This window comes from Rhinopithecus roxellana, chromosome 5 (genome assembly GCF_007565055.1).
Source record: "Rhinopithecus roxellana isolate Shanxi Qingling chromosome 5, ASM756505v1, whole genome shotgun sequence".
In the NCBI taxonomy this organism is placed as follows: domain Eukaryota; kingdom Metazoa; phylum Chordata; class Mammalia; order Primates; family Cercopithecidae; genus Rhinopithecus; species Rhinopithecus roxellana.
The window spans coordinates 173,464,254-173,488,121 of record NC_044553.1 but is presented as its reverse complement, the minus strand read 5'-3'; the positions used below and the strand labels follow the sequence as shown (position 1 = coordinate 173,488,121).

General features: G+C 42.4%; 1 protein-coding gene across 1 annotated transcript in view; it reads left to right on the top strand.

Moving 5' to 3' along the window:
* The window catches only part of HACD3 (3-hydroxyacyl-CoA dehydratase 3), a 51,154-nt gene that overhangs the window by 7,255 nt on the left and 20,031 nt on the right, over positions 1-23,868 (top strand). The window contains exons 2-5 of the mRNA XM_010355510.2: positions 15,559-15,601; positions 18,248-18,321; positions 20,099-20,263; positions 22,059-22,110. Of these exons, the coding sequence (XP_010353812.1) occupies positions 15,559-15,601; positions 18,248-18,321; positions 20,099-20,263; positions 22,059-22,110 (334 nt within the window). The remainder of the gene's footprint in view (positions 1-15,558; positions 15,602-18,247; positions 18,322-20,098; positions 20,264-22,058; positions 22,111-23,868) is intronic.

The following is a 23,868-nucleotide window of genomic DNA, read 5'->3' as shown; positions in this document are numbered from 1 at the left end:
TGCCTGGCCTCAAAGCTTCAAAGGACAGTCTGACTCTTTTATTAGGGGCTAATGCAGCTGGTGGCTTGAAGTTGAAGCCAGTGCCCCTTTACCATTCTGAAAATCCTAGGACCCTTATGAATTATGTTAAATCAGCCAGGCATGGTGGCTCATGTCTGTAATCCCAGCACTTTGGGAGACCAAGGCGGGTGGATCACCTGAGGTCAGGAGTTCAAGACCAGGCTGACCAACATGGTGAAATCCCATCTCTACTAAAAAATACAAAAAATTAGCTGGGCATGGTGGTGGGCGCCTTTAATCCCAGCTACTTGGGAGGCTGAGGCAGGAGAATCGCTGGGATACGGGAGGCAGAGGTTGCAGTGAGCCGAGATCGCACCACTGCGCTCCAGCCTGGGCAATGGAGTGAGACTCCGTCTCAAAAACAAAAAAAGGGAATTATGCTAAATCTACTCTGCCTATGCTCTGTAAGTGGAACAACGACTCCTGGATGATAGCACATTTGTTTACAGAATGGTTTACTGAATATTTTAAACCCACTGTTGAGGCCAACTTCTCAGAAGAAAAATATATTTATTCCTTTCAAAATACTACTGCTCATTGACAGTGCACCTAGTCCCACCTAAGCATGCTGATGGAAATGTCAAGGAGATTAATGTTGTTTTCATGCCTGCTAACATAACATTCCTTCTGCAGCCCATGGATCAAGAAGTAATTTTGACTGTCAGGTCTTATTCAGAAAATACTTTCTGTAAGGTTAAAACTGTCGTAGGTAGTGATGCTGTGATGGGTCTGGGCAAAGTCAATTGAAAACCTTCTGGAAAGGATTCACCATTCTAGATACCATTAAGAACATTTGTGATTCATAGGAAGAGGTCAAAATATAAAAATGAACAGGAGTTTGGAAGAAGTGGAATCCAACCCTCATGGATGATTTTGAGGGGTTCAAGACTTCAGTGGAGGTAGTAACTGCAGGTGTGGTGGAAATAGCAAGAGAACTAGACTTAGAAGTGGAGCCTGAAGGTGTGACTGAATGCAGCAATCTCATTATAAAACTTGAAGGGATGAGGAGTTGCTTCTTATGGATGAGCAAAGAAAGTGATTTATTGAAATGGAATCTATTTCTGATGAAGATGCTCTGAACATTCTTGAAATGACAACGAAGGATTTATACTATTTCATAAACTTAGTTAATAAAGTAGTGGCGGGGTTGAGAGGATACTCTGATTTTAAAAGAAGTTCTCCTCTGGGTAAAACAGTATCAAACAGCATTGCATGCTGCAAAGAAATCTTTAGTGAAAGGAAGACTCAATCAATGAGACAAACTTCATTGTTGTCCTTCTTTAAGAAATTGTCACAGCCACCCCAGCCTTCAGCAGTCATCACCTGGATCAGTCCACAGCCATCAACATTGAGGCAGGACCCGCCACTAGCAAAAATATTACAACTCCCTGAAAGCTCACATGATCATTAGCATTTTTTAGCAATGAAATATTTTAAAGTTAAGGTATGTACACTGTTTTTTAGAATAATACTGCATACTTAATAGACTATAGTATAATATAAACATAACATTTATATGTACCGAGAAACCAAAAAATTTGTGTGACTCACTTTATTGTGATAATAGCTTTATGGTGGTGGTCTGGAACAAAACCTACAATAGCTCCAAGGTATGCTTGTAAATTAAAATGATAGGATACTGTTTCTCACATTAGAGTGGGAAAAATGAAAAAGCCTGACATGACCAAGTGTTTGTGAGAATGAATGTTCAGCGACAGGACATTTTTTTTTTTTGAGACGGAGGTTCACCCTGTTGCCCAGGCTGGAGTGCAGTGGTGAGATCTGGGCTCACTGCAGTCTCTACCTCCCGGGCTCAAGTGATTCTCCCACCTCAGCCTCCCAGGTAGCTGGGACTACCGGCGTCCGCCATCACGCCCTGCTAATTTTTGTATTTTTAGTAGAGACGGGGTTTCACCATGTTGGCCATGCTGGTCTCGAACTCCTGACCTCAAGTAATCTGCCTGCCTTGGCCTCCCAAAGTGCTAGGATTGCAGATGTGAGCCACCGTGCCCGGCCGGACATTTTTTCTTTCTTTCTTTTGAGATGGAGTCTCGCTCTGTCGCCCAGGCTGGAGTGCAGTGGCGCAGTCTCGGCTCACTGCAAGCTCCGCCTCCCGAGTTCACGCCATTCTCCTGCCTCAGCCTCCCGAGTAGCTGGGACTACAGGCACCTGCCACCACGCCCGGCTAATTTTTTTGTATTTTTGGTAGAGACGGTATTTCACTGTGTTAGCCAGGATGGTCTTGATCTCCTGACCTCGTGATCTGCCCGCCTCGGCCTCCCAAAGTGCTGGGATTACAGGCGTGAGCCACCGCGCCCGGCTGGACATTTTTTTATACAGTTGGTGGAAGTACTAATCGGCACAACTGATTTGGAGAACAGTTCCGCACTATGTTGTCAAGCTGAAGTTGTATGTCTTTATGACTTGGAAGTTTTGTTTTTTTTAGAGAAGCTCTTACACATATGCAGGTGGAGGTAGAATGTTCATTGCAGCAAAAAATTGAAAATAGCCTCAATTTTTGTCAGCTGGAAAATGGATAAATTGTGGTATATTTATACAATGGCACACTGTACAACAGCTACAATGAACGAAACAGAACCATCTTTATGGAATTAAAGCTTAGAAATATAATATCAAATAAGCAAGTTTTGAAGAATGATACAGGCAGTATGAAATTATTTATGTGACATATAAAATCATACTGTATATTGTGAATGCCCAACATGTTGTAAGTGAATAAAGAAATACAGTGGAAATTACAAACTCCAATCCTGGAATAGTGGTTACCTGTGAAGTTGGGGCATGTTTGAGGGAGAGAGGGCATTGGGATTGAGTAATTATATAATGTATCTGTGTCTGTTTTATTTCTTTTTTAAAAAAATGAGGCAAATAAAACAAAATGCTAATGGATGTTAGGTATAGTGGTGTTTGCTATATTTTTCTGTTTGTCTGATTGCTTGAAATATTTCATAATAGAAATCAGTAAGTCTAAGTTGTTTATTACCACAGTACAAAAGTACTTATAAAGCAGTAAGTTAAATAATCTTGTAACTGTTGACCGCTCCAGGCGTAGTGCTAAGTACTAGATATTCAGTAATGAGCAACACTTATTTTTTTTTTTTTTTTTTTTTTTTTTTTTTTTTTTTTTTTTTTTTTTTTTTGAGGCGGAGTCTCGCTCTGTCGCCAGGACTGGAGTGCAGTGGCCAGATCTCAGCTCACTGCAAGCTCCGCCTCCCGGGTTTACGCCATTCTCCTGCCTCAGCCTCCCAAGTAGCTGGGACTACAGGCGCCCGCCACCTCGCCCGGCTAGTTTTTGTATTTTTAGTAGAGATGGGGTTTCACCGTGTTAGCCAGGATGGTCTCGATCTCCTGACCTCGTGATCCGCCCGTCTCGGCCTCCCAAAGTGCTGGGATTACAGGCTTGAGCCACCGCGCCCGGCCAGTAATGAGCAACACTTATAAAGGCACTACCTTCAGATTGAGGGAGACAGGCAATAGATATGTTAATAAATAATTACCTAGATAAAGTGCTATGAGGGAAATAAAGAGGGTGATGAAATAGAGAATAATTGGTAGAGTCAATTTTAAATAGAGTAGTCAGGGAAGGCTTCCTTGAATAGGTGATATTCTAGCTGTGTGAAACTTGAAAGATAAAACAAATTGTGCAGAAAGCTGGGGGAAGAACATTCCAACAAGTCCACAGATTTAGAGGCAGGCAAAGGCTTATTGGGGTTCCAGGAGCAGAAAGGATATTAGTATGTTTGGAGCATAGTGAGGAATAAGTTAGAGGGAGATGAGGATAGAAGGGTTTGCAAGATGTAGGTCATGTAGAGCCTTGTTGCCATGGTAAGGAGCTTGGGTTTTATTGTAAGAGCAATGGGAAACTATTAAAGAGTTTTAAGCAGAGAAGTGACTGTAGGATTTGTGTTTCAAAAAAGATTATATTGGCTTCTATGTGGATTATAAAGGGGCAAAGTGAACTCTAGAAAACCATTTAGGGAGGCTGTTATAGTAGTGTGGGTGAGAGATGAGGTGGCTCAGTTTAGGGTTGTGGAGGTAGAGAGCCATGGACACATTTGAGATATATCTGAAGAGAACCTTGAGGCCTTGATGGACTTATTGGAGAGGAAGAGAAAAGAATTAATGACTAGTCTTAGGATTTTGACTTAAGCACAGAGTAGATGACAGTGCAGTTTACTGAAATGATTAAGACTGCAGAATAGGTTTAGTGGCCAAAATCAAGAGTCCCCTTTTGGACATACTAGTTTGAGAGTCTAGTTTTAAACAATTTCCATGTGAAAATGTGAACTAGTGATATAACTATACAAATACAGAGTTCAGGGCAGTAGTCTGGGTGAAAATAGAATTTTATGATATCTTAGACTTAATTGATTGCAAAATGCACCACTGTTTTATTTTTTTCCCTCATGATAATGAGGGGGAAAATGCTGCTGATTATGCTATGCTACAAGTTTTCTTATTACTTTGAGTATTTTAAATTTATTGAAAGAGCTCTCTGAGAGTTTAAACTGTCAATGCTGTTCAGCCAAAGATAAGGTGGGTTTATTGCTTGTTCCACTGAGGGAAAACACACACTGTAGGGAAGTGTGTGGTATCTCAGTAAGAGGGTGTTAAAAAAGACCTTGTTATATGGGATTTGGACTTTGGTTGAGTAATGGTGGGGGTGTCTAAGGAAGTGGGGTCTGCTATAGATTGGATGTTGACAGAAAGCAGGGACAGTTCTATGATTTGGTATTTTGTGGTTGGCATAGTGACCTGTCATTAGACAAATTTATGCAATGGTCTTGTTTTGTTTCATTTTACCGTGGTCTTATAGTAACCTCAAGTTGGTTGGTATTCTTTGAAATTGTCTATGTCCCCAAAAGGGGGAATTAGAAGACGACACCAACTGATACATACACCCAGTTGAGTGTTATACAGCTATGACAAGAAAGAGTAAAGATCTTTATGAACTCACAAGGATTTATTTAGATGAAAAAAAAAAAAGCAAGATGTATAAGAATGTATATGGTATGCTGCTTTTTGTATAGAAAGGAGGGAAAGTAAGAATATCTGTTTTGGCTGGGTGCGGTGGCTCCCGCCTGTAATCCCAGCACTTTGGGAGGCCCAGGTGGGTGGACCACAAGGTCAAGAGATTGAGACCATCCTGACCAACATGGTGAAACCCTGTCTCTACTAAAAATACAAAAATTAGCGGGGTATGGTGGCTGGCGCCTGTAGTCCCAGCTACTTGGGAGGCTGAGGCGGGAGAATTGCTTGAACCCAGGAGGGAGAGGTTGCAGTGAGCCGAGATCACACCACTGCACTCCAGCCTGGCCACAGAGACTCTGTCTCAAAAAAAAAAAAAAAAAAAAAGGCTGGGCGCCCTGGCTCAAGCCTGTAATCCCAGCACTTTGGGAGACCGAGACGGGCGGATCATGAGGTCAGGAGATCGAGACCATCCTGGATAACACAGTAAAACCCCGTCTCTACTAAAAAATACAAAAAACTAGCCGGGCGAGGTAGCGGGTACCTGTAGTCCCAGCTACTCGGGAGGCTGAGGCAGGAGAATGGCGAAAACCCGGGAGGCGGAGCTTGCAGTGAGCTGAGATCCGGCCACTGCACCCCAGCCTAGGCTACAGAGTGAATTGTTTTGTATGTTTGTTTGAGACAGGGTCTCACTCTGGCACCCAGGCTGGAGTGCAGTGGTGTGATCCTGGCTCACTGCAGTCTCCACCTTCCAGGCGCAAGCGATCCTCCTACCTCAGTCTCCCAACTAGCTGGGACTACAGGCGCATGCCACCACGCCAGGCTAGTTTTTGTATTTTTGTAGAGACAAGGTTTCACCATGTTGCCCAGGCTGGTTTCGAACTCTTGAGCTCAAGTGAATTACCCGCCTTGGTCTCCCAAAGTGCTGGGATTACAGGCATAAGTCACTGCGCCTGGATGAAAATAAGAATATCTAAATATATTTGCGAATTTTTGCAAAACACGCATATACAGAGAATAGATAAACCAGAAATGAATGAAATGGTTACCGGTATGTGGGGAATAGGAATGGAGGAGGATGGATTTGGGAGCAAGACTTCTGAGGAAATCATTTCATAAAGTTTGAATTTTGAACAATGGGAATGTTTTACATATTCAAAGATAAAATTGTATTAAAAAAAAAAAAGGAGGCCAGGCTTGGTGGCTCACGCCTGTAATCCCAGCACTTTGGGAGGCCGAGGCGGGCAGACCACGAGGTCAAGAGATCAAGACCATCCTGGCCAACATGGGGAAACCCTGTCTCTACTACAAATATAGAAATTAGCTGGGTGCGGTGGCACATGCCTGTAATCCCAGCTACTCAGGAGGCTGAGGCAGGAGAATCGCTTGAACCTGGGAGGCAGAGGTTGCAGTAAGCTGAGATCGCGCCACTGCACTCCAGCCTGGTGACAGAGCGACACTCTGTCTCAAAAAAATAAATAAATAAAGTAAAAAGCAAATTAAATAAACAGAACCAAAAGGACATAACTATATATCAAATTGATGACAAAATCTTACAGATAAATTAATCAATACAAATAATATTTGAACATAGTACTCTGGTTCTTTAGTAGATTATGTCCTTTTTAAAAATCAACCTTCCCCCCTTTCACTGGAATATATTCTGAGGACAAAAAGAACTGCAATTAAATGTTACACTTAGAAGGGTTATTTTTCCCTTTCCTTTTTTTTTTTTTTAAATTGAATATAAATTTTCTGTCTTTTTTCTTATTTTCCACAAGGAAACTTCTACAAGTAATGAGTAGGTTTACTGTGGGCAAAAAAAGTTGATATTCTAATTCTGAAACTTTTTTAGGATAAAACAAATATATAAATGTGCTAATGTTATTAGGAAGATTTTCACTGTAAGAGATATAAATCTTAAATGACAAGGTAAGGAGAAGCCTTGTAATAGCTTGAATTGGAAACTTCACTATGACATCATCATTTTTAAAATTCCTAGCTAGCCCACTGAAAGATGAACATTAACTATACCTCAGTGTACCTAGATCATGGCTTCTACATTACCATTTCCAACCAAAGGAACTATGCCTCCTTGAAGAAATGGCCAATTATTTCAAATCTGTGCCAGAGAAAGAACAATATCCTCAAAGGGTACACGGTCATGTCAGAATCATACAGGATTTGGTTTGAAGGGATTTCTACTGGCCAAGTTTGTGACAATTTGAACATCAGAAAGAGTAATAATGGTAATGGAATTTGGCTGAGTGGATCACAAAAGAAAATCCATGAGTCTATCGGGTGCAGTGGCTCATGCCTGTTATCCCAGCACTTTGGGAGGCCGAGGTGGGCGGATCACGAGGTCAGGAGATGGAGACCATCCTGGCTAACATGGTGAAACCCCATCTCTACTACAAAATACAAAAAATTACCAGGGCGTGGTGGCGGGCGCCTGTAGTCCCCGCTACTTGGGAGGCTGAGGCAGGAGAATGGCGTGAACCACCCAGGAGGCGGGGCTTGCAGTGAGCCGAGATTGCGCCACTGCACTCCAGCCTGAGTGACAGAGCGAGACTCCGTCTCAAAAAAAAAAAAAAAAAAGAAAATCCGTGAGTCCATAGGATATAAAAAAGAAATGTAGACCAGAGAGGGTACAGGCAAAGGCACCACGAGGGATCTAGAGCTATTCAGTATCTTGACTGTGACAGTAGGTAGATGAACCTATACATGTGATCAAATTGTGTAGAACTTAACACACAGACGCACATGCACATACCTGCAAGCGAATGCAAGTAAAACTGGGAAATCTGAATAACGTAGGTGGGTTGTGTCAATGTCAGTATCCTGATTTTGATTTTATGCTATAGTTTTGTAAAATGCTACCATTGGGGCAAACTAGGCAAAGTGTATAAGGGATCTCTCAGTACTATTTCTTTTTTAAAAATTTTTATTTTTGTGGGTACACGGTAGGTGTATATATTTATTTCTTAGAGCTGCATGTGAATCTACAATAAAAATTACAATAAAAATTTCAATAAAAAGAGGGAGAGAAGGGAAAACTTTTTTTTACAGAAGAATGCCAACTAGAAAATGAAAAATGAATGGTTGAATTAGAAAATTATAATTTTGCCGGGCATGGTGGCTCATGCCTGTAATCCCAGCACTTTGGGAGACCGAGGCCAGCAAATCTCCTGAGGTTGGAGTTTGAGACCAGTCTGACCAACATGGAGAAACTCCATCTCTACTAAAAATACAAAATTAGCCGGGCGTGGTTGCACATGTCTGTAATCCCAGCTACTCGGGAGGCTGAGGCAGGAGAACTGCTTGAACCTGGGAGGCGGAGGTTGTGGTGAGCTGAGATTGCACCATTGCACTCCAGCCTGGGCAACAAGGAAACTCCGTCTCAAAAAAAAAAAAAAAAAAAGAAAGAAAGAAAATTATAATTTTGTGACCTCCAGTGTAAAATTGTGTCAGGTAAGGATTAACAATAGCTGACTGTACCACTGGATGAAAGAGTGTTGTGAAGGAATGGCAGATTACACTATTAGGTAACTTGCTCATTACAAAAGGAAACACTACAGTGGAAAGTGCTGGCAGTCACCTTCTCAATTTAATGACCAAATTTATCGTCACCATCTAACGTAAGGATGCCATATGTAACCATATCACCTATGAAATATTTTTGCTAAAAATGGTTAATATGAAGGAATGGCCAGACAAATCCAGAATATGATACATTTTACCAGACAACTGGCATGGGTTAATAAATAAAAGTGTAAGTCTGTATTAAATAAAAATAGGCATGACAATCAAGAGGAGTATATGAACCTGGATTGGATCCTGGATTTTTTTTAAAAAGTGTAAATATAGTGGCTTCAGGATAACCGCATCAAGAGTGCCATCAAGACTCACAGTTTATTTCCTCTTTCCCTGAATCTGGGCAGGCCTTCTGGCAGCTTAGTGAATAGAATGCTGGAAAATGATGCTGTGAACAGTTCCAGGCTTGCTCTTTGTAAGAGGACTGCCAGCTTCCACTTCTTCTCTCTTGGAGCACTTGCTCTTGAGACATTCCCTCTCGGAACTGAGCAGCCCTGCTGCGAGAGACCCAAGCCACATGGAATGGCCAAATATAGTTATTCTGGTCAACAGTTTTAGCTGAACTCCCCAATGACAGCCAACAACAATTAGGAGCTAAGTGAGCGACCCATCTTGAATATTCCAGCCCAATATACTATAGTCCCAGCCAACCTCACGTGGAATAGAACTATATAGCCGAGCCCAGTCAACCTGTAGAATCATGTAAGATAATAAAATAGTTGTTTTAAGTCAAGTTTTGGAGTAGTTGCGTTGCATTACAGTAAATAATAGAAACAATTGAACATCTTTGAGAGGATTCTTTATGTAGATTTTTTATTAGATAATATGGAGTTATTCTTAGGTATTAGAAAGCTTTGGTAATTATGCAAGAGAATATAATTTCTTAGGAGAGGAAATATTTGGAGGTGAAATATGATGTCTGCAGCTCATTTGAAATAATTCAGCAAAAAGGTATGCATATAAAAAGCAAATATTGGGAGCTTTCATTATGTTTTGTAGAATGGAGGCTACCCCTACCCTGAAAAAAAAAACAAATATGACATTTAGCAATCAACTGGCAGAGGTATATGAGTTTTCATTATACTATTTTTTCTTTTTTTACTTGAGACAGGGTCTTGCTCTGTTGCCCAGGCTGGAGTTCAGACTGGTCCCAAACTCCTGGCGTCAAGGGATCTGCCTGCTTTGGCCTTCCAAAGTGCTGGGATTGCAGGCGTGAGCCACCACGCCTGGCCTATTTTTAAAATTTTTTTGTAGATTTAAAAGTTTTCAAAATAAAGCATTGGGGTGAAAAGGATCACATTAAAAATACAGTTTTGGGGGTCCCCAGCAGCCACCAGTGTGCTCAGTGATTTGCTAAAAGGATTCGTGGGACTTAGTATATAATTGTACTCATGACTAAGGTTTGTCACAGCTGCAGAATACAGGACAGGATCAGCAAAGGAAAAAAAGCACAAGTGGAGTCTGGAGAAATCCATGTATAAACCTCTCTATCACTCTTCCTCCTGTGAGGGGTATACTTGAGCACGCTCCACCAGCGACGAAAAATGCAGTGACTTATGTATAACATTTCTGCCCAGGGAAGCCCATTAGTGATTGAATACCCATGATTTTTTTTTTTTTTTTTTTTTGAGACAGAGTCTCACTCTGTCACCGAGGCTGGAGTGCAGTGGCCCGATCTCGGCTCACTGCAACCTCTGCCTGCTGAGTTCAAGCGATTCTCCTGCCTCAGCCTCCTGAGTAGCTGGGATTACAGGCGCACGCCACCACGCCTGGCTAATTTTTGTATTTTAAGTAGAGGCGGGATTTCACCATGTTGGTCAGGCTGGTCTCCAACTCCTGACCTCATGATCCACCCACCTCAGCCTTTGGGATTACAGGCATGAGCGACTGTGCCCGGCCAAGTACCCATGATTTTTACTGGGAGCTTGTTACTTAGGTAATCTTGGCCTAACATGTACCAAAATTCCAGACTCCTAGAAGGAAAGTTGATATTCACCATAAATCACATTGTTTGTAGGCACAGTTTAGGAACATTGAACCACCCTTATTAGTTAGGGGATGGAGGAAGGCTGAGTTTCTCGATAGATGTCAGCCAAAGGCTGATCTTGGAAGCAGGCACTTTTAAAGACTGCAGCCTCAGGCCTGCTATGTTAACTCTTCTGCACACCTACTAATCACACAAATGGGAAGATAAATACTAATGATTTGAATGAGAAAGGAAACTCTTGTCCAAAGAGTTAGATAGCTTATTGTGAACTCTTTGTAGTTCTGCCAGAGATTCTGAAAACGGGATGAATTGACTTCAGTTCACTAAACAGTTATTGAGGCATTAGGTATATAGAGATGAATAAGACACAGTCCCTACCATCAAAGAACTCAGGTCAAGGCCGGGCGCGGTGGCTCAAGCCTGTAATCCCAGCACTTTGGGAGGCCGAGACGGGCGGATCACAAGGTCGGGAGATCGACACCATCCTGACTAACACGGTGAAACCCTGTCTCTACTAAAAAAATACAAAAATCTAGCCGGGTGAGGTGGCGGGCGCCTGTAGTCCCAGCTACTCCGGAGGCTGAGGCAGGAGAATGGTGGGAACCCGGGAGGCGGAGCTTGCAGTGAGCTGAGATCCGGCCACTGCACTCCAGCCCCAGCGACAGAGCCAGACTCCGTCTCAAAAAAAAAAAAAAAAAAAAAGAACTCAGGTCAAGAGGGGCAGTTAAACGATCAGCAATGATTATGGAACAGTGTGATAAGTATTATAGTAAAGGTGAATACAAAGTAGGAAGGAAGCTGTTGATTCTGATGTTAGGGTGAGGAGGAGGGAAGAGGAATTAACATTTGACCTGAACTTTGAAAGAGAAGTAGTGTTCAACAGGCATGGAAACTTAGGATGGGCACTCTAGTCAGAGGAAGAAAAGCAACCGGAATATGAATTCTTACTAGTTGCCAGGCTCTGTGTGTGCAGTTATAATTTAATCCTTACAACAGACCTGTGATGTAAGTGATTTTATTGTTATTTTTAAAATGATGGCTGGGCATGGTGCCTCATGCCTATAATCCCAGCAGTTTGGTAGGCTGAGGTGGAGGATTGCTTGAGCCCAGGAGTTCGGGACCAGCCTGGGCAACATAGTGAGACTTGTCTCTGCGAAAAATTTTAAAAAGATATTAGCCAGGCATGGTGATGTGGACCTGTAGTCCCAGATATTTGAGAGGCTAAGGTGGGAGTATCCTTGAGCCTGGGAGGTGGAGGCTGCAGTGAGCTGAGATTGCACCACTGCACTCCAGCCCTGGGTGACAGAGGGAGATTCTGTCTCAAAAAAAAAAAAAAAAAAAGAGAGTTACTGTGAATTTGAGTTTTCTTATTCCCTTTTCCGTATTCACTCCTTTTTTTTTTTGAGACAGGGTCTTAGTCTGTCACCCAGGTTGGAATGCTGTGGTGCAATAAAAGCTCACTGCCGCTTTGACCTCCTAGGCTCAAGTTATCCTTCCAGCTTAGCCTCCCAAGTAGCTGGGACCACAGGCATGTACCACCACACCTGGCTATTTTTTTTATTTTTGTAGAGACAGGGTCTATGTTGTTCAGGCTGGTCTTGAACTCCTGGGCTCAAGTGATCCTCTTGTCTAGGCCTCCCGAAGTGTTGGGATTATAGGCATGAGCTACCTTGCCCAGCCACTCTCCTTCTCTTTTTTATTTTTTAAAAGAATTAGAGACAGGGTCTGACTACTTGCTATGTTCCCCTAGCTGCATTCAAACCCCTGGGTTCAAGTGATATTCCCACTTCAGCCTCCCGAGTAGCTGGGACTGTAGGTGCGTGGTACCAGGCATGGCTATTCACTCCTCTTCTTATAAGCAAAAGCACAGTTTCTTTTCTAGTAAGAGATGGACTAGGTTGTGTAGATTGAGCTTTCTATTAAAAACAACTGAAAGTATTGAATAAAAATGTCTTAAAAACATCAAAAAGTTAACGAGATAGAAATGAAATTGGGAACTCAGAGAGATGAGCTGAACACGGAAACTGCTTTTGCCTTGCGAACATTTGCTGAACTAAGTGAATTTGAACTTCGGTTTTGACAGCCCGACAGGGTGCAGGTGCTAGAAGTAAGGTCAAAACCCGGCCTGGTGCGGTGGCTCACACCTGTAATCCCAGCACTTTGGGAGGCTGAGGTGGGTGGATCACAATGTCAGGAGTTTGAGACCAGTCTGGCCAATATGGTGTAATCCCATCTCTACTGAAAATAAATAAATAAGCCGGGTGTGGTGGCACACGCCTGTAATCCCAGCTACTCGAAAGGCTGAAGCAGAAGAATTGCTTGAGCCCAGGAGGCGGAGGTTGCAGTGAGCCTGGGGAACAGAGTGAGACTCCATCTCAAAAAAAAAAAAAGTTATGTGCATCTAGTAACATTGCCTCAATCATATCTAAATTAACAGACGTACAAGGAGAAATAGACAAATTTATGATAGTGTGATTTCCCAGTGATTGATAGAACTAGAAGACAAAATTCAGTAAGGATATAAATTATGTGAACAAATAATTAACAGTAAACCTAATGGACATATAAAGAACATGGCCCCAACAACTCCAGAATACACATTCTTTTAAATGTACTGAGAGTGTTTACTAAAGTTGACTATATACTGCTTCCTAAACAAGTCTCCATACATTTGACAGGATTGAAATTACACAGAGAATGTTCTTTGATCACAATGCAATTGAGATAGAAATTAATAACATAAGGATAACTAGAAAATTGGAAATTAAGAAATCCGTCTCAACCCATGAAAAAACGATAATGGAAATTAGGATGTGAATGGAAAATACTATAATCAAAGCTTGAGAGCAGCCAAAGTCGGATTTGGTAGGAAATTTATATTCTTAGATGATTATCTTAGAAAAAAAATAGTCCGAAAATTAATGACCTTTGAATCTCCATTTCAAGAAGTTAGAAAAAAAAAATAGGCCGGGCACGGTAGCTCAAGCCTGTAATCCCAGCACTTTGGGAGGCCGAGACGGGCGGATCACGAGGTCAGGAGATTGAGACCATCCTGGCTAACACAGTGAAACCCCGTCTCTACTAAAAAATACAAAAAACTAGCCGGGCGAGGTGGCGGGCGTCTGTAGTCCCAGCTACTCGGCAGGCTGAGGCAGGAGAATGGCGTAAACCCGGGAGGCGGAGCTTGCAGTGAGCTGAGATCCGGCCACTGCACTCCAGCCTGGGTGACAGAGCGAGACTCCGTCTCAAAAAAAAATAAATAAATAAAAAGAAATAAAAAAGCAAATTCTCCGAAAGAAATTGAAGGAAGGAAAGAATAAAGATAAGAACAGACACAGAAAGCAGAGGTGGAGAAAATCAATTAAAAGGTAAAAGTTCTTGAAAGATAATTAAAATTGGTAGACATATTGACAAGATTAAGACACAAGCCATATCAGTAATGAAGAAGAAGACATAACCATGAAAGCTACAGACATTTAAAAGCTAAGAGAATATTAGGCCCTGCACGGTGGCACACGCCTGTACTCCCAGCTACTTGGGAGGCTGAGGCAGAAGAATTGCTTGAACCCGGGAGGTGGAGGTTGCAGTTAGCCGAGACTGAGCCATTGCACTCCAGCCTGGGTGACTTTTTCAAAAAAAAGAAAGAAAATATTAAAACAAGTTCATATCAGATAAAATGGATAAATTCCAAGAAATAAAGACAGTTTCTATAAAAGAGATAGAAAACCTGGATAGCCTCGTAACCATTAAATACACGGATTCAATAGTCAAAAGTCTTCCCACAGGGAAACTTGCAGGTCTAAATGGCTTCACCTGGAAGTTCTACCAAGCATTTAAAGAAATACTTGCAGTTAATTATTTGTTAATCTGTTGCTACATAGCAAATCACCCAATATATAGTGGCTTAAAGCAACAATAATCGATTATTGTCTCTCACAGTTTCTGTGGGTTAGGACTTCAGGAGGGGCTCTGTTGGGTTGTTCTGGCTTGGAATCTCATGAGGTTGTGGTCAGATGACAGCTGTAGTTGAGGAGCACAGAAAGCTAAGCCCACAGAAGAAAAACAAACACCGTGACACTGGGAACGAGCTGCCTCTTGCTTATTAACCTTGAGCTGGAAGTAGGAGGTGAGTTGTTTCTCATCCACTGGAAAAAGTGTTGAGTAGTTTCACTTTAAATTGTGATGCTAAACTGAAGGTATGTAGCAACTTCTGGGAATCAGTGAGCAGTTTGGAGAATTTTGACCTCTCCCGAGTCTTGTTTCCTTTGGGGTTAAGAGGGTCTGGAGCCTCTAAGTTAGAGACACAGGCACAGCGTGTTTCATTTTCATTCACCACCTGCAATCCTCTGCCCTTTCCTCCACTTGTCGGAATTAATTTATCATTCAGGTTGCAGTACAAGTCTCACCTTTTGTGGAGCTTTTCCCCACCGCTGTATTCCCGTTTTGCTCTCTCTCTCCCTCTGTTAACTCTGCTAACACTTACTGCCTTTTACCACCTTTTTCGTCTTGACCATATGTTTCTTGATAACTATTTCATATCTTCTCACAGAAAGTGCCTCATCTGTCCCACTGGAACCTCTATTCTACAGCTCAGGGATTGAGTCCTGGAGATCTGTGTATTCCCGTCGTATCTCACATAGCACCTTGCATGATTGGCCATTCTCAGAATGGAGTAATTCAGTGCTTGACTGTTTCACAGAGCAGGTTAGGGTCCTTCTTGGCAGGAGTCTGCAGTCTTAGATAGGTACAGACAGACATAGAGAAAGCCTACACAGATGTGAATAAATGACTAAATATATTTCTGGGGGAGTCACAGAGTAGGAGGCTGAGTCCTCATGAGAGAAGGATGAGAGGAAGAAGCCCCTTGTTTAATCTCATTTTTTCTCTTCATTAAAATGCCTTCTTGCATCCTTGGTCTCTTTTCACAGAACCCTGCCATCAGCATCACTGAAAATGTGCTGCATTTCAAAGGTCAGTATCCCAGCAAATGCTCCCATCTCTATACACAGTTAAGGAGGTGTGGTGGTGGTTTCCCTTTTTTATTTTTTAAATGTATGTTTTACGATTTTTTGCTGATGTTCACTCCTCTGATCTTCATGAAGTAAGCTAAATTGTTTTGAAATATGTGATTAGAAAAGTCAAAGAATTGGTTTAAAATCCTGTTTCCCCCATGGAGAGGCAGTAGATACAGTGAAGAAAAAAAAAAAAGAATCCTGGGTTAGAAATCAGGAGGCTTGCCTTCTAGCTGTAATTCTGCCACTGTCTTGGACAAGTTATTGACTTTTCTGGACCTACACAATGAAGATGCTGGGTTTTAATCTGTGTTTCTCAAACTCGAGGACCCGTGGACACCTAAGAATGTTTCCACAGGACTCTCAAGGGCTCATGGACCTGAGATTGAGAAACACGTGAAGAATTAAATATGGTCACTTTAAGTGATATTTGGCTTCACTGCAGCTGTGAACATAGACACATATACAGCTACTGATTGCATGGCAGTACTTAATTATGAAGTGGCCATCTAGATGATCCAGAATATGCTGCTTTTTTTTAAAAAAAAGATTATTATGAAAACAAAAAATAGAAATGTTATTTATTTATTTTGAGATTGAGTCTTGCTCTATCACCCAGGCTGGAGTACAGTGGCACAATCTCGGCTCACTGCAACCTCTGTCTCCTGGGTTCAAGTGATTCTTGTGCCTCAGCCTCCTGAGTAGCTAGGATTACAGGCATCCGCCACCACGCCCAGCTAATTTTTGTATTTTCAGTAGAGACAGGGTTTCACCATGTTGTCCAGGCTGGTCTTGAACTCCTGACCTCAAGTGATCTACTCGCCTTGGCCTCTCAAAGTGCTGGGATTACAGGCGTGAGTCACTGTGCCTGTTTTTTTTTTTGTTGTTGTTTGTTTGTTCTGTTTTTTTAAAAAATATTTTTAAACATTTTTAAAAATAATAATTATTTATTACACCATTCCTAAGAAATTTTCTTGATGAGACTTTGTGGCTCCCTGATACTAGATTTGCAGACCAGTTTGAGAAACACTACTTTCTAGATGATGTCTCAGGCCTTTTCAACTCTGACAGTCTCTGATTCTATGAATCTGCCTCCGTCTGCCTTCTCCTCAGTCCATCAGCAGATTTACTGCTGTACTGGAGAGGGTGGGATCTGCATTCACTGTCACCCAGTGGGGTAGGATTCTCTCTGTTCCAGTTCCTGGGATTATTGGAGCATGAAGAGTTTCTGCTTTATGTGAAATTCCATCTACCGTAATATACTTGCATGAAAGTACAGCCTGGCTTTTGTATCTGCTTTTCAGGATGAGAGTAGTTACCACTCAGCTCAGGTTTTTTGGAAATTATATACATTTACATGAAATTTAAAGTGATAAAAGCATATCTTGCCACTTAGACCTTATATACTGTGCTACCTTAAGGAATTTATGGTCATAGAGAATAATTGCTACCTATGGCGAATATTAGGCAGGTTATTAGTCTACATATGGTCAGATAAGGGATGAGAGTCCCAGAAGGGAACCAAATGGTAAATGAATCAGAGAGGAGAGTGGAAGGGAGGTCCAGCAGCAGCTGCTGGGTCCAGCAGTCACTGGCACCTAGGCATGGTGCCAGCTTGAATTGGAGAAAGAAGCCATGTCAAGGCATAGGGATGAGGCATTGGCCAAGTCAGGTACTTCCCTCCTAGTTCCACCTGTCCTTCACAAGCTACAAAAGCTTGTATTTCTTTTACCTTGTTCCATTTGGGATGTACTAAAGGAGGAGTCAGCTTCTCCATCTCTCTCCCTGCTTGGGAGGTTTTAGATTCAGAGCTGTCCAAGACAATCCAGCATTTCCATGTGCCCTGCAACTTTCCTTAACCACGGTCAAGATGATACACCCACCAATTTTTGTCTGCTCTAGATTTACAGCCAAAGTAATTGTGAAAGTTAAATTTATATCTGTGTGGCCCCTTTGGCATTGCTTTATCTATTCTTTTTCCTGCCTGTTATTTGTACCGGGTATCATCAGGGTCACAGTGGAAAATTGGGTAAATACTCCGAAACTGACATCAGAGGACATATGGAGATAAACTTACATCAAAGATTTGACCTGTCTAGCTGTTGAAGAGCTCTGCTCACAAGCCCCCACACATTTTAACAGGACCCATTAAGATTTTTGGACTACATTGCTTCTCAGCCTTTTGGCTATGATCAAGTGTAATATTCTTGCTGGGCATGGTGGCACATGCCTGTAATCCCAGCACTTTGGGAGGCTGAGGCGGGCGGATCACTTGAGGTCAGGAGATTGAGACCATCCTGGCTAACATGGTGAAACCCTGTCTACTAAAAACACAAAAAATTAGCTGGACGTGGTGGTGGGCGCCTGTAGTCCCAGCTACTTGGGAGGCTGAGGAAGGAGAATGGCATGAACCTGGGAGGCAGAGCTTGCAGTGAGCTGAGATTGTGCCACTGCACTCCAGCCTGGGTGACAGAGTGAGACTGTCTCAAAAAAAAAAAAAAAGAAAAAAAATGTTCACATACTTAGGAAAGAACTGCACCAAGCTGGCTTTTGGATGGCCTCACTCTGCTCAAATTTGCAATAACCCATATTTCTTTCTTTATAGCTCAAGGACATGGTGCCAAAGGAGACAATGTCTATGAATTTCACCTGGAGTTCTTAGACCTTGTGAAGCCAGAGGTATGTTCTTTCCTTTCTCACTTCCCTTCCCATTTTAGGAAATGAATACCAGTAGTTTAGTGAAATGGGGAGCAGGGTTTGTGGAGAGAAGAATATAAAACCAAAGGGGAATAATAGAGTTCTCTTATTTGGAACAGAGCCCAGGTTTTAGCTGCAGAGGAATGGGAAAGTCAGAGACCCCGAGTTGAATGGGCCCTGCCATTTATTAGTGGTGTGATCTTGAACAAGTCTCTTCACTTCTTTGAGTTCCAGTTTTCTCATATGTTAAATGAAATTCTGGACTAAGTGATCTCCAGGGTTCCTTCTAGCTCTGATATTCAGGTTTTAGTGATGGCAGAGGAGTATGGCACCTGTTGAGAACAGAGTTACATAGGGTAGTTGAAGCCCCCACCAAGGGTTACTTTCATGTGACTTTGCCATAGGTGGGGTTGAGAAAAATAGAAATCAAAAAGGGCAAAGGCAGCTGGTCTTCAGAAAGAATGCTACAGATATCATCGAAGCTTCTCTTCCCTTAGAGCCTGAGGAAGCTTCTCTCACAAGCAGGGAGAGAATCCAATAGATGGGGTATTTAGGTTTCTGGAATTACACTTAGCTCTGGGGACTTGAACTTCTTGATTTCCCTGCACAGGTGCTCAGTTGTTTTGAGAAAGCATTAATAATAACCAGTGGTATAGTGGGCAGAGAACCTGTCATGGGGCTTCCTTTGGAGACAAGGGAGAGGCCATGTAGACCAACAATGAGCTGGAATGGCCTATAAGAATTTGAGTTTAGTTGGGAAGACTCCCCAGATTGACCCCTGTGAAAAAGTCTGTAACTGATCCAATACAGTTCTGACCTTGATGCAGGTGTTTCTAAAACAAGAGTCTGCTGAGCCAGGGACAGTCATTTTCATGGGAGGAAAATGTATAAGCTGAGGGTGATTGGATGCAGTACCCTTGAGAGGGTGATTGGACGTAGTACCTTCCATGATGTGGCTGTGGCAGGAGGTTCATGCTAGTTTCCTCCAGCCTAACCAGGAACTATTTGCCTTTCTTATCCTGATATCCTCCTGTGTCATTCACTGGGGGAATCAGAGAAGGACATTATGTTCTTACCAGTTCTCCATGCCAGCCCTTGGTCTAGATCAACCTTTTTGGCACCAGGGTCCAGTTTTGTGGAAGACACTTTTTTCACAGATGGTGGGGTGGGGATGGTTTCAGGGTGATTCAAATGCATTACCTTTATTGTGCACTTGATTTCTGTTGTTATTGCATTGTAATATATAATGAAATAATTATACAACTCATCATAATTTAGAATCAGTGAGAGCCCTGAGCTTGTTTTCCTGCAACTAGACGGTCCCATCTGGGGGTGATGGGAGACAGTGACAGATGATCAGGTGTTAGAGTCTCATAAAGAGTGAGCAACCTAGATTCCTTGCATGCACAATTCACAATAGAGTTTGTGCTCCTATGTGAATTTTATGCCAATGCTGATCTGACAGGAGGCAGGCCTCAGGAGGTAATGCAAGTGATGGGGAGCGAGTGTAAATATAGATGAAGTTTCGCTCACTTGCCCACGGCTCAGCTCCTCCTGTGTGGCCCCATTCCCAACCAGTATTGGTCTGTGGCCCAGGAGTTGGAGACCCCTGGTCTAGATGTTCCCTTTGCATCAGGACTTGCAGTACCACAGAAAGAAGAATAAACATATCCTGCAGTTTCTCTGTACAGCGCCCCTGGCATGGTGCTGCTTTAGGGAACAGAAGAGGGCATTCTTACATTTTCACTTTCTCTCCTAGCCTGTTTACAAACTGACCCAGAGGCAGGTAAACATTACGGTACAGAAGAAAGTGAGTCAGTGGTGGGAGAGACTCACGAAGCAGGAAAAGCGACCACTGTTTTTGGCCCCTGACTTTGATCGTTGGCTGGATGAATCGGATGCGGAAATGGAGCTCAGAGCTAAGGTTAGTAAGGATCCTAGGATCTAGTCATTGAGGACAAATCATGGGGAACCCACGTCATTCAGGCCACTGCAGATACCTCTCAGGGTCTGAAAGAATAGCGACAAAGTTACAAATTCATTTAAAGACCTGGTGACGTGATTTTCAAGAAGTATTCACTATGTATTTTGTAGACTGTCCCTCAGTTGAAATCTGTCTGATGTTTCTCTTACAACTAGACTAAGGTGACAGATATTGAGAAGACCACAGAGGTAAAGTGCAGTTCTTATCACATCATATCAAAAGTACATACGGCTGGGCGTGGTGGCTCACGCCTGTGATCCCAGCACTTTGGGAGGCCGAGGCAGGCGGATCACAAGGTCAGGAGATCGAGACCATCCTGGCTAGCACAGTGAAACCCTGTCTCTAGTAAAAATACAAAAAATTAGCCGAGCATGGTGACGCACGCCTGTAGTCCTAGCTGCTCAGGAGGCTGAGGCAGGAGAATGGCGTGAACTCGGGAGGCAGAGCTTGCAGTGAGCCGAGATTGCGCCACTGTACTCCAGCCTGGGCAACAGAGTGAGACTCTGTCTCAAAAAAAAAAAAAGAGTACATACTATCAACATGACACATCACTGTTGATATTAACCATGGGTCAGCTGGCTTGAGGTGACGCTTATCAGGTTTCTCCACTATAAGGTTATTTTCCTCTTGCCACTCCTTGGAAGGAAGTCACTATGTGTAGCCTACATTTAAGGAGCAGGGAGTTATGCTTCCTGTCCTTTAGATGGAGTATCTACATAATTATTTGGAATTTTTCTGCATAGGAGAATAATTATGCATGTCTGTTGTCTCCCATTTATTTATTCAATCATTTATTTATATCATGTGGGTACGTGGTATTTATTTTATACTCTGAGTTATAAACTAATATTATTTATTTCGTTGCTCAGAATCTTCCAACTTTGGCACTAACTGGCCTTTAGTTATGTCCTCATCCTGCCCATCTTTCATTTGGCTTTTGTATCTTTTTGAGAAAGTGCCATCATTATGGGACTGTTTTTTTTTTTGTTTTTTTTTTGTTTTTTTTTTTGAGCACTTCCTTACTTTCTGGCACTATAAGCTGCTCCAGGCTTATCTTGTATGTACGTTTCCTGCTTCAGCCCTGGAACAGCCATTTCTTCAAGGAGCTCTGTTCTTACTGTAGAATAGTATTGGAAAGCAAAATCTGCGTGCCAGGTATGCTCATTGCTACCAGGTTGCCATTGCTTTTAGGTTGTCTTCACTGGCAGAACAAGAAAATACATGTTTGGATACTAACCCATGCATACACATACACCCGTAAATATTTCTGTATGGATCTATCTGTATCTCTATTAAGCTAAACGTGAGTTCATACTGATGTTGGAAACATGATCTTAGCTTCTGGAAAAATTATACTAAAAATCTAGAAATCTTGAAAAATAAAATAGCAGTCTACTTCCTGCCTTAAACTTCTGTTTTATTTCTCTGACTGCGACAGATCTTCTCGATGTCCTTTCCAGCTTTAAGATTCCAAGGTCACTTGTCAGTTTGGAAGCCAGATGATTGGGTTAATTTTGTGAACAATGGATGGGCATCGTGTGATGCTAATGCTGCTTAGTAAGGAGGAGTCAGGCGTTTGGCCCTATGACCTAGAATATTTTTCCCGATGATGGCACTCACCCCAACCGGAGGAGGTGGCTTTGAGGAAGTCAGATTACTCAGCCAGCATATGGACTTTTGCAAGCATCTGGGAATTCTAACTTGTGTTCTTGGAAAACTTTTGTCTAAATTCTAGGAAGAAGAGCGCCTAAATAAACTCCGACTGGAAAGCGAAGGCTCTCCTGAAAGTAAGTTGCGCTGCTGCCATGGTAGTTACCAGTTAACTTGTGCTAGTGTTGGAAGTATGGATAATTGTGATGTGGCCAGAGAGCTAATGATTTCATCCCGGTGAGCTGTGTGGGTGAGTTTATGAAAAACCCTTTAGGTCTAGTGCTTAAGGTCTGCACCACCCACGTCAGAATCCTTACCTTTAATATTTCCTTTGTGTTTTGGGTGTTATTTCGTGAGTACACCAAGGCTAGTATAACAGAATAAAAGAACTCCTGGACTGGCCTCATGGCAGATGGCAACCAAATCCTGCAGACTTGGGGAAATGATTGCATGGGTCCAAGGCTGCACTCCTTCAGCCTGGTGTTTTTCTCCCAGCTGAACTCTCAAAGGCTGTATGATACGTAAGTGTGGTTGTCAGCCTGAAAGATGGAGAGTATTCTGTATAGTCCTGCTATTCATTAACCTTTAACAAATCAATTTCTGTTTCCGTCTAACCACTTTAAGCAGGAAGCTCTGTAAGTGTATTATCTTCTGGGTGATGTAGTTAGATTAAATTCAGCAGCTATCTGTTAAAGTCATGCTGTGTGGCAAGCATTGTGCTGGGCCCTTGACTGAGAGCCAGAGGGATCCATCGTAGCGCTGGTACTCAACAGGGCTTACAGTCTTATTGGGAGAACTTCAGGTCTAGGTAAAACTACCTCTGAAAAGCAGAATGAAATAAGTGCTTCTTATTTGTTCTAAGTTGAAATTTTTCAGATTTTAGTGGTACTTATCTAGCATGCCATAAATAAGGGAGGGGAAAGTTTTGGAGCAGTACTTTTCAAACTGTGTTCCATGGTACCCCAGGGGGTTCCCAGAGATGCTTGGGAGGAGTAGATCACACGAACAGGTCTACCTCAGTCAGAGCAACTCTCTTTTATGTGTTGGCATTCTGAATAAGGTTTCTTTTGAGAAGGAATTTTAAAAAAGATTTGAGGCCGGGCGCGGTGGCTCAAGCCTGTAATCCCAGCACTTTGGGAGGCCGAGACGGGCGGATCACGAGGTCAGGAGATCGAGACCATCCTGGCTAACACGGTGAAACCCCGTCTCTACTAAAAAATACAAAAAACTAGCCGGGCGAGGTGGCGGCGCCTGTAGTCCCAGCTACTCGGGAGGCTGAGGCAGGAGAATGGCGTGAACCCGGGAGGCGGAGCTTGCAGTGAGCTGAGATCCGGCCACAGCACTCCAGCCTGGGTGACAGAGCGAGACTCCGTCTCAAAAAAAAAAAAAAAAAGATTTGAATAGCCACTACCTTAGGGGAATATTCTTTTAGGAAAGCTGAGGAGGGGAGAGGATTAGTGAAGGCAAAGAATAACAACATAAAAAAGCCACTTTGAGATTTCAATTAATTTTTTGGTGTTTTAAAGGGATAAACTTCAAAAATAGATAAAAATTCTAATATATGGATTTTTTTGGGTGTTAGGTAAAGCTTTAACTGTTTTATCTAAATTCATAAAGTTTTCTGAACAAGAAAGTTCTTTATGGTGCGGAAGTGTAATAGATTTTTGTAGTTTTGAAGAAGAAACTTTTAATTAGCTAAATGTTGCTGGAAGTCTGACATTTTTTGGAGTCTTAGGATAAGGCTGTGTTTGGTTTTTTTTTTGAGATGGGGTCTTACTATGCTGTCCAGGCTGATCTTGAGATCCTGGGCTCAAGTGATCGTTCTACCTCAGCCTCCCGAGTAGCTGGGATCACAGGCATGTGCCTGGCTTAGGCTGCTTTTGATTGACCACATT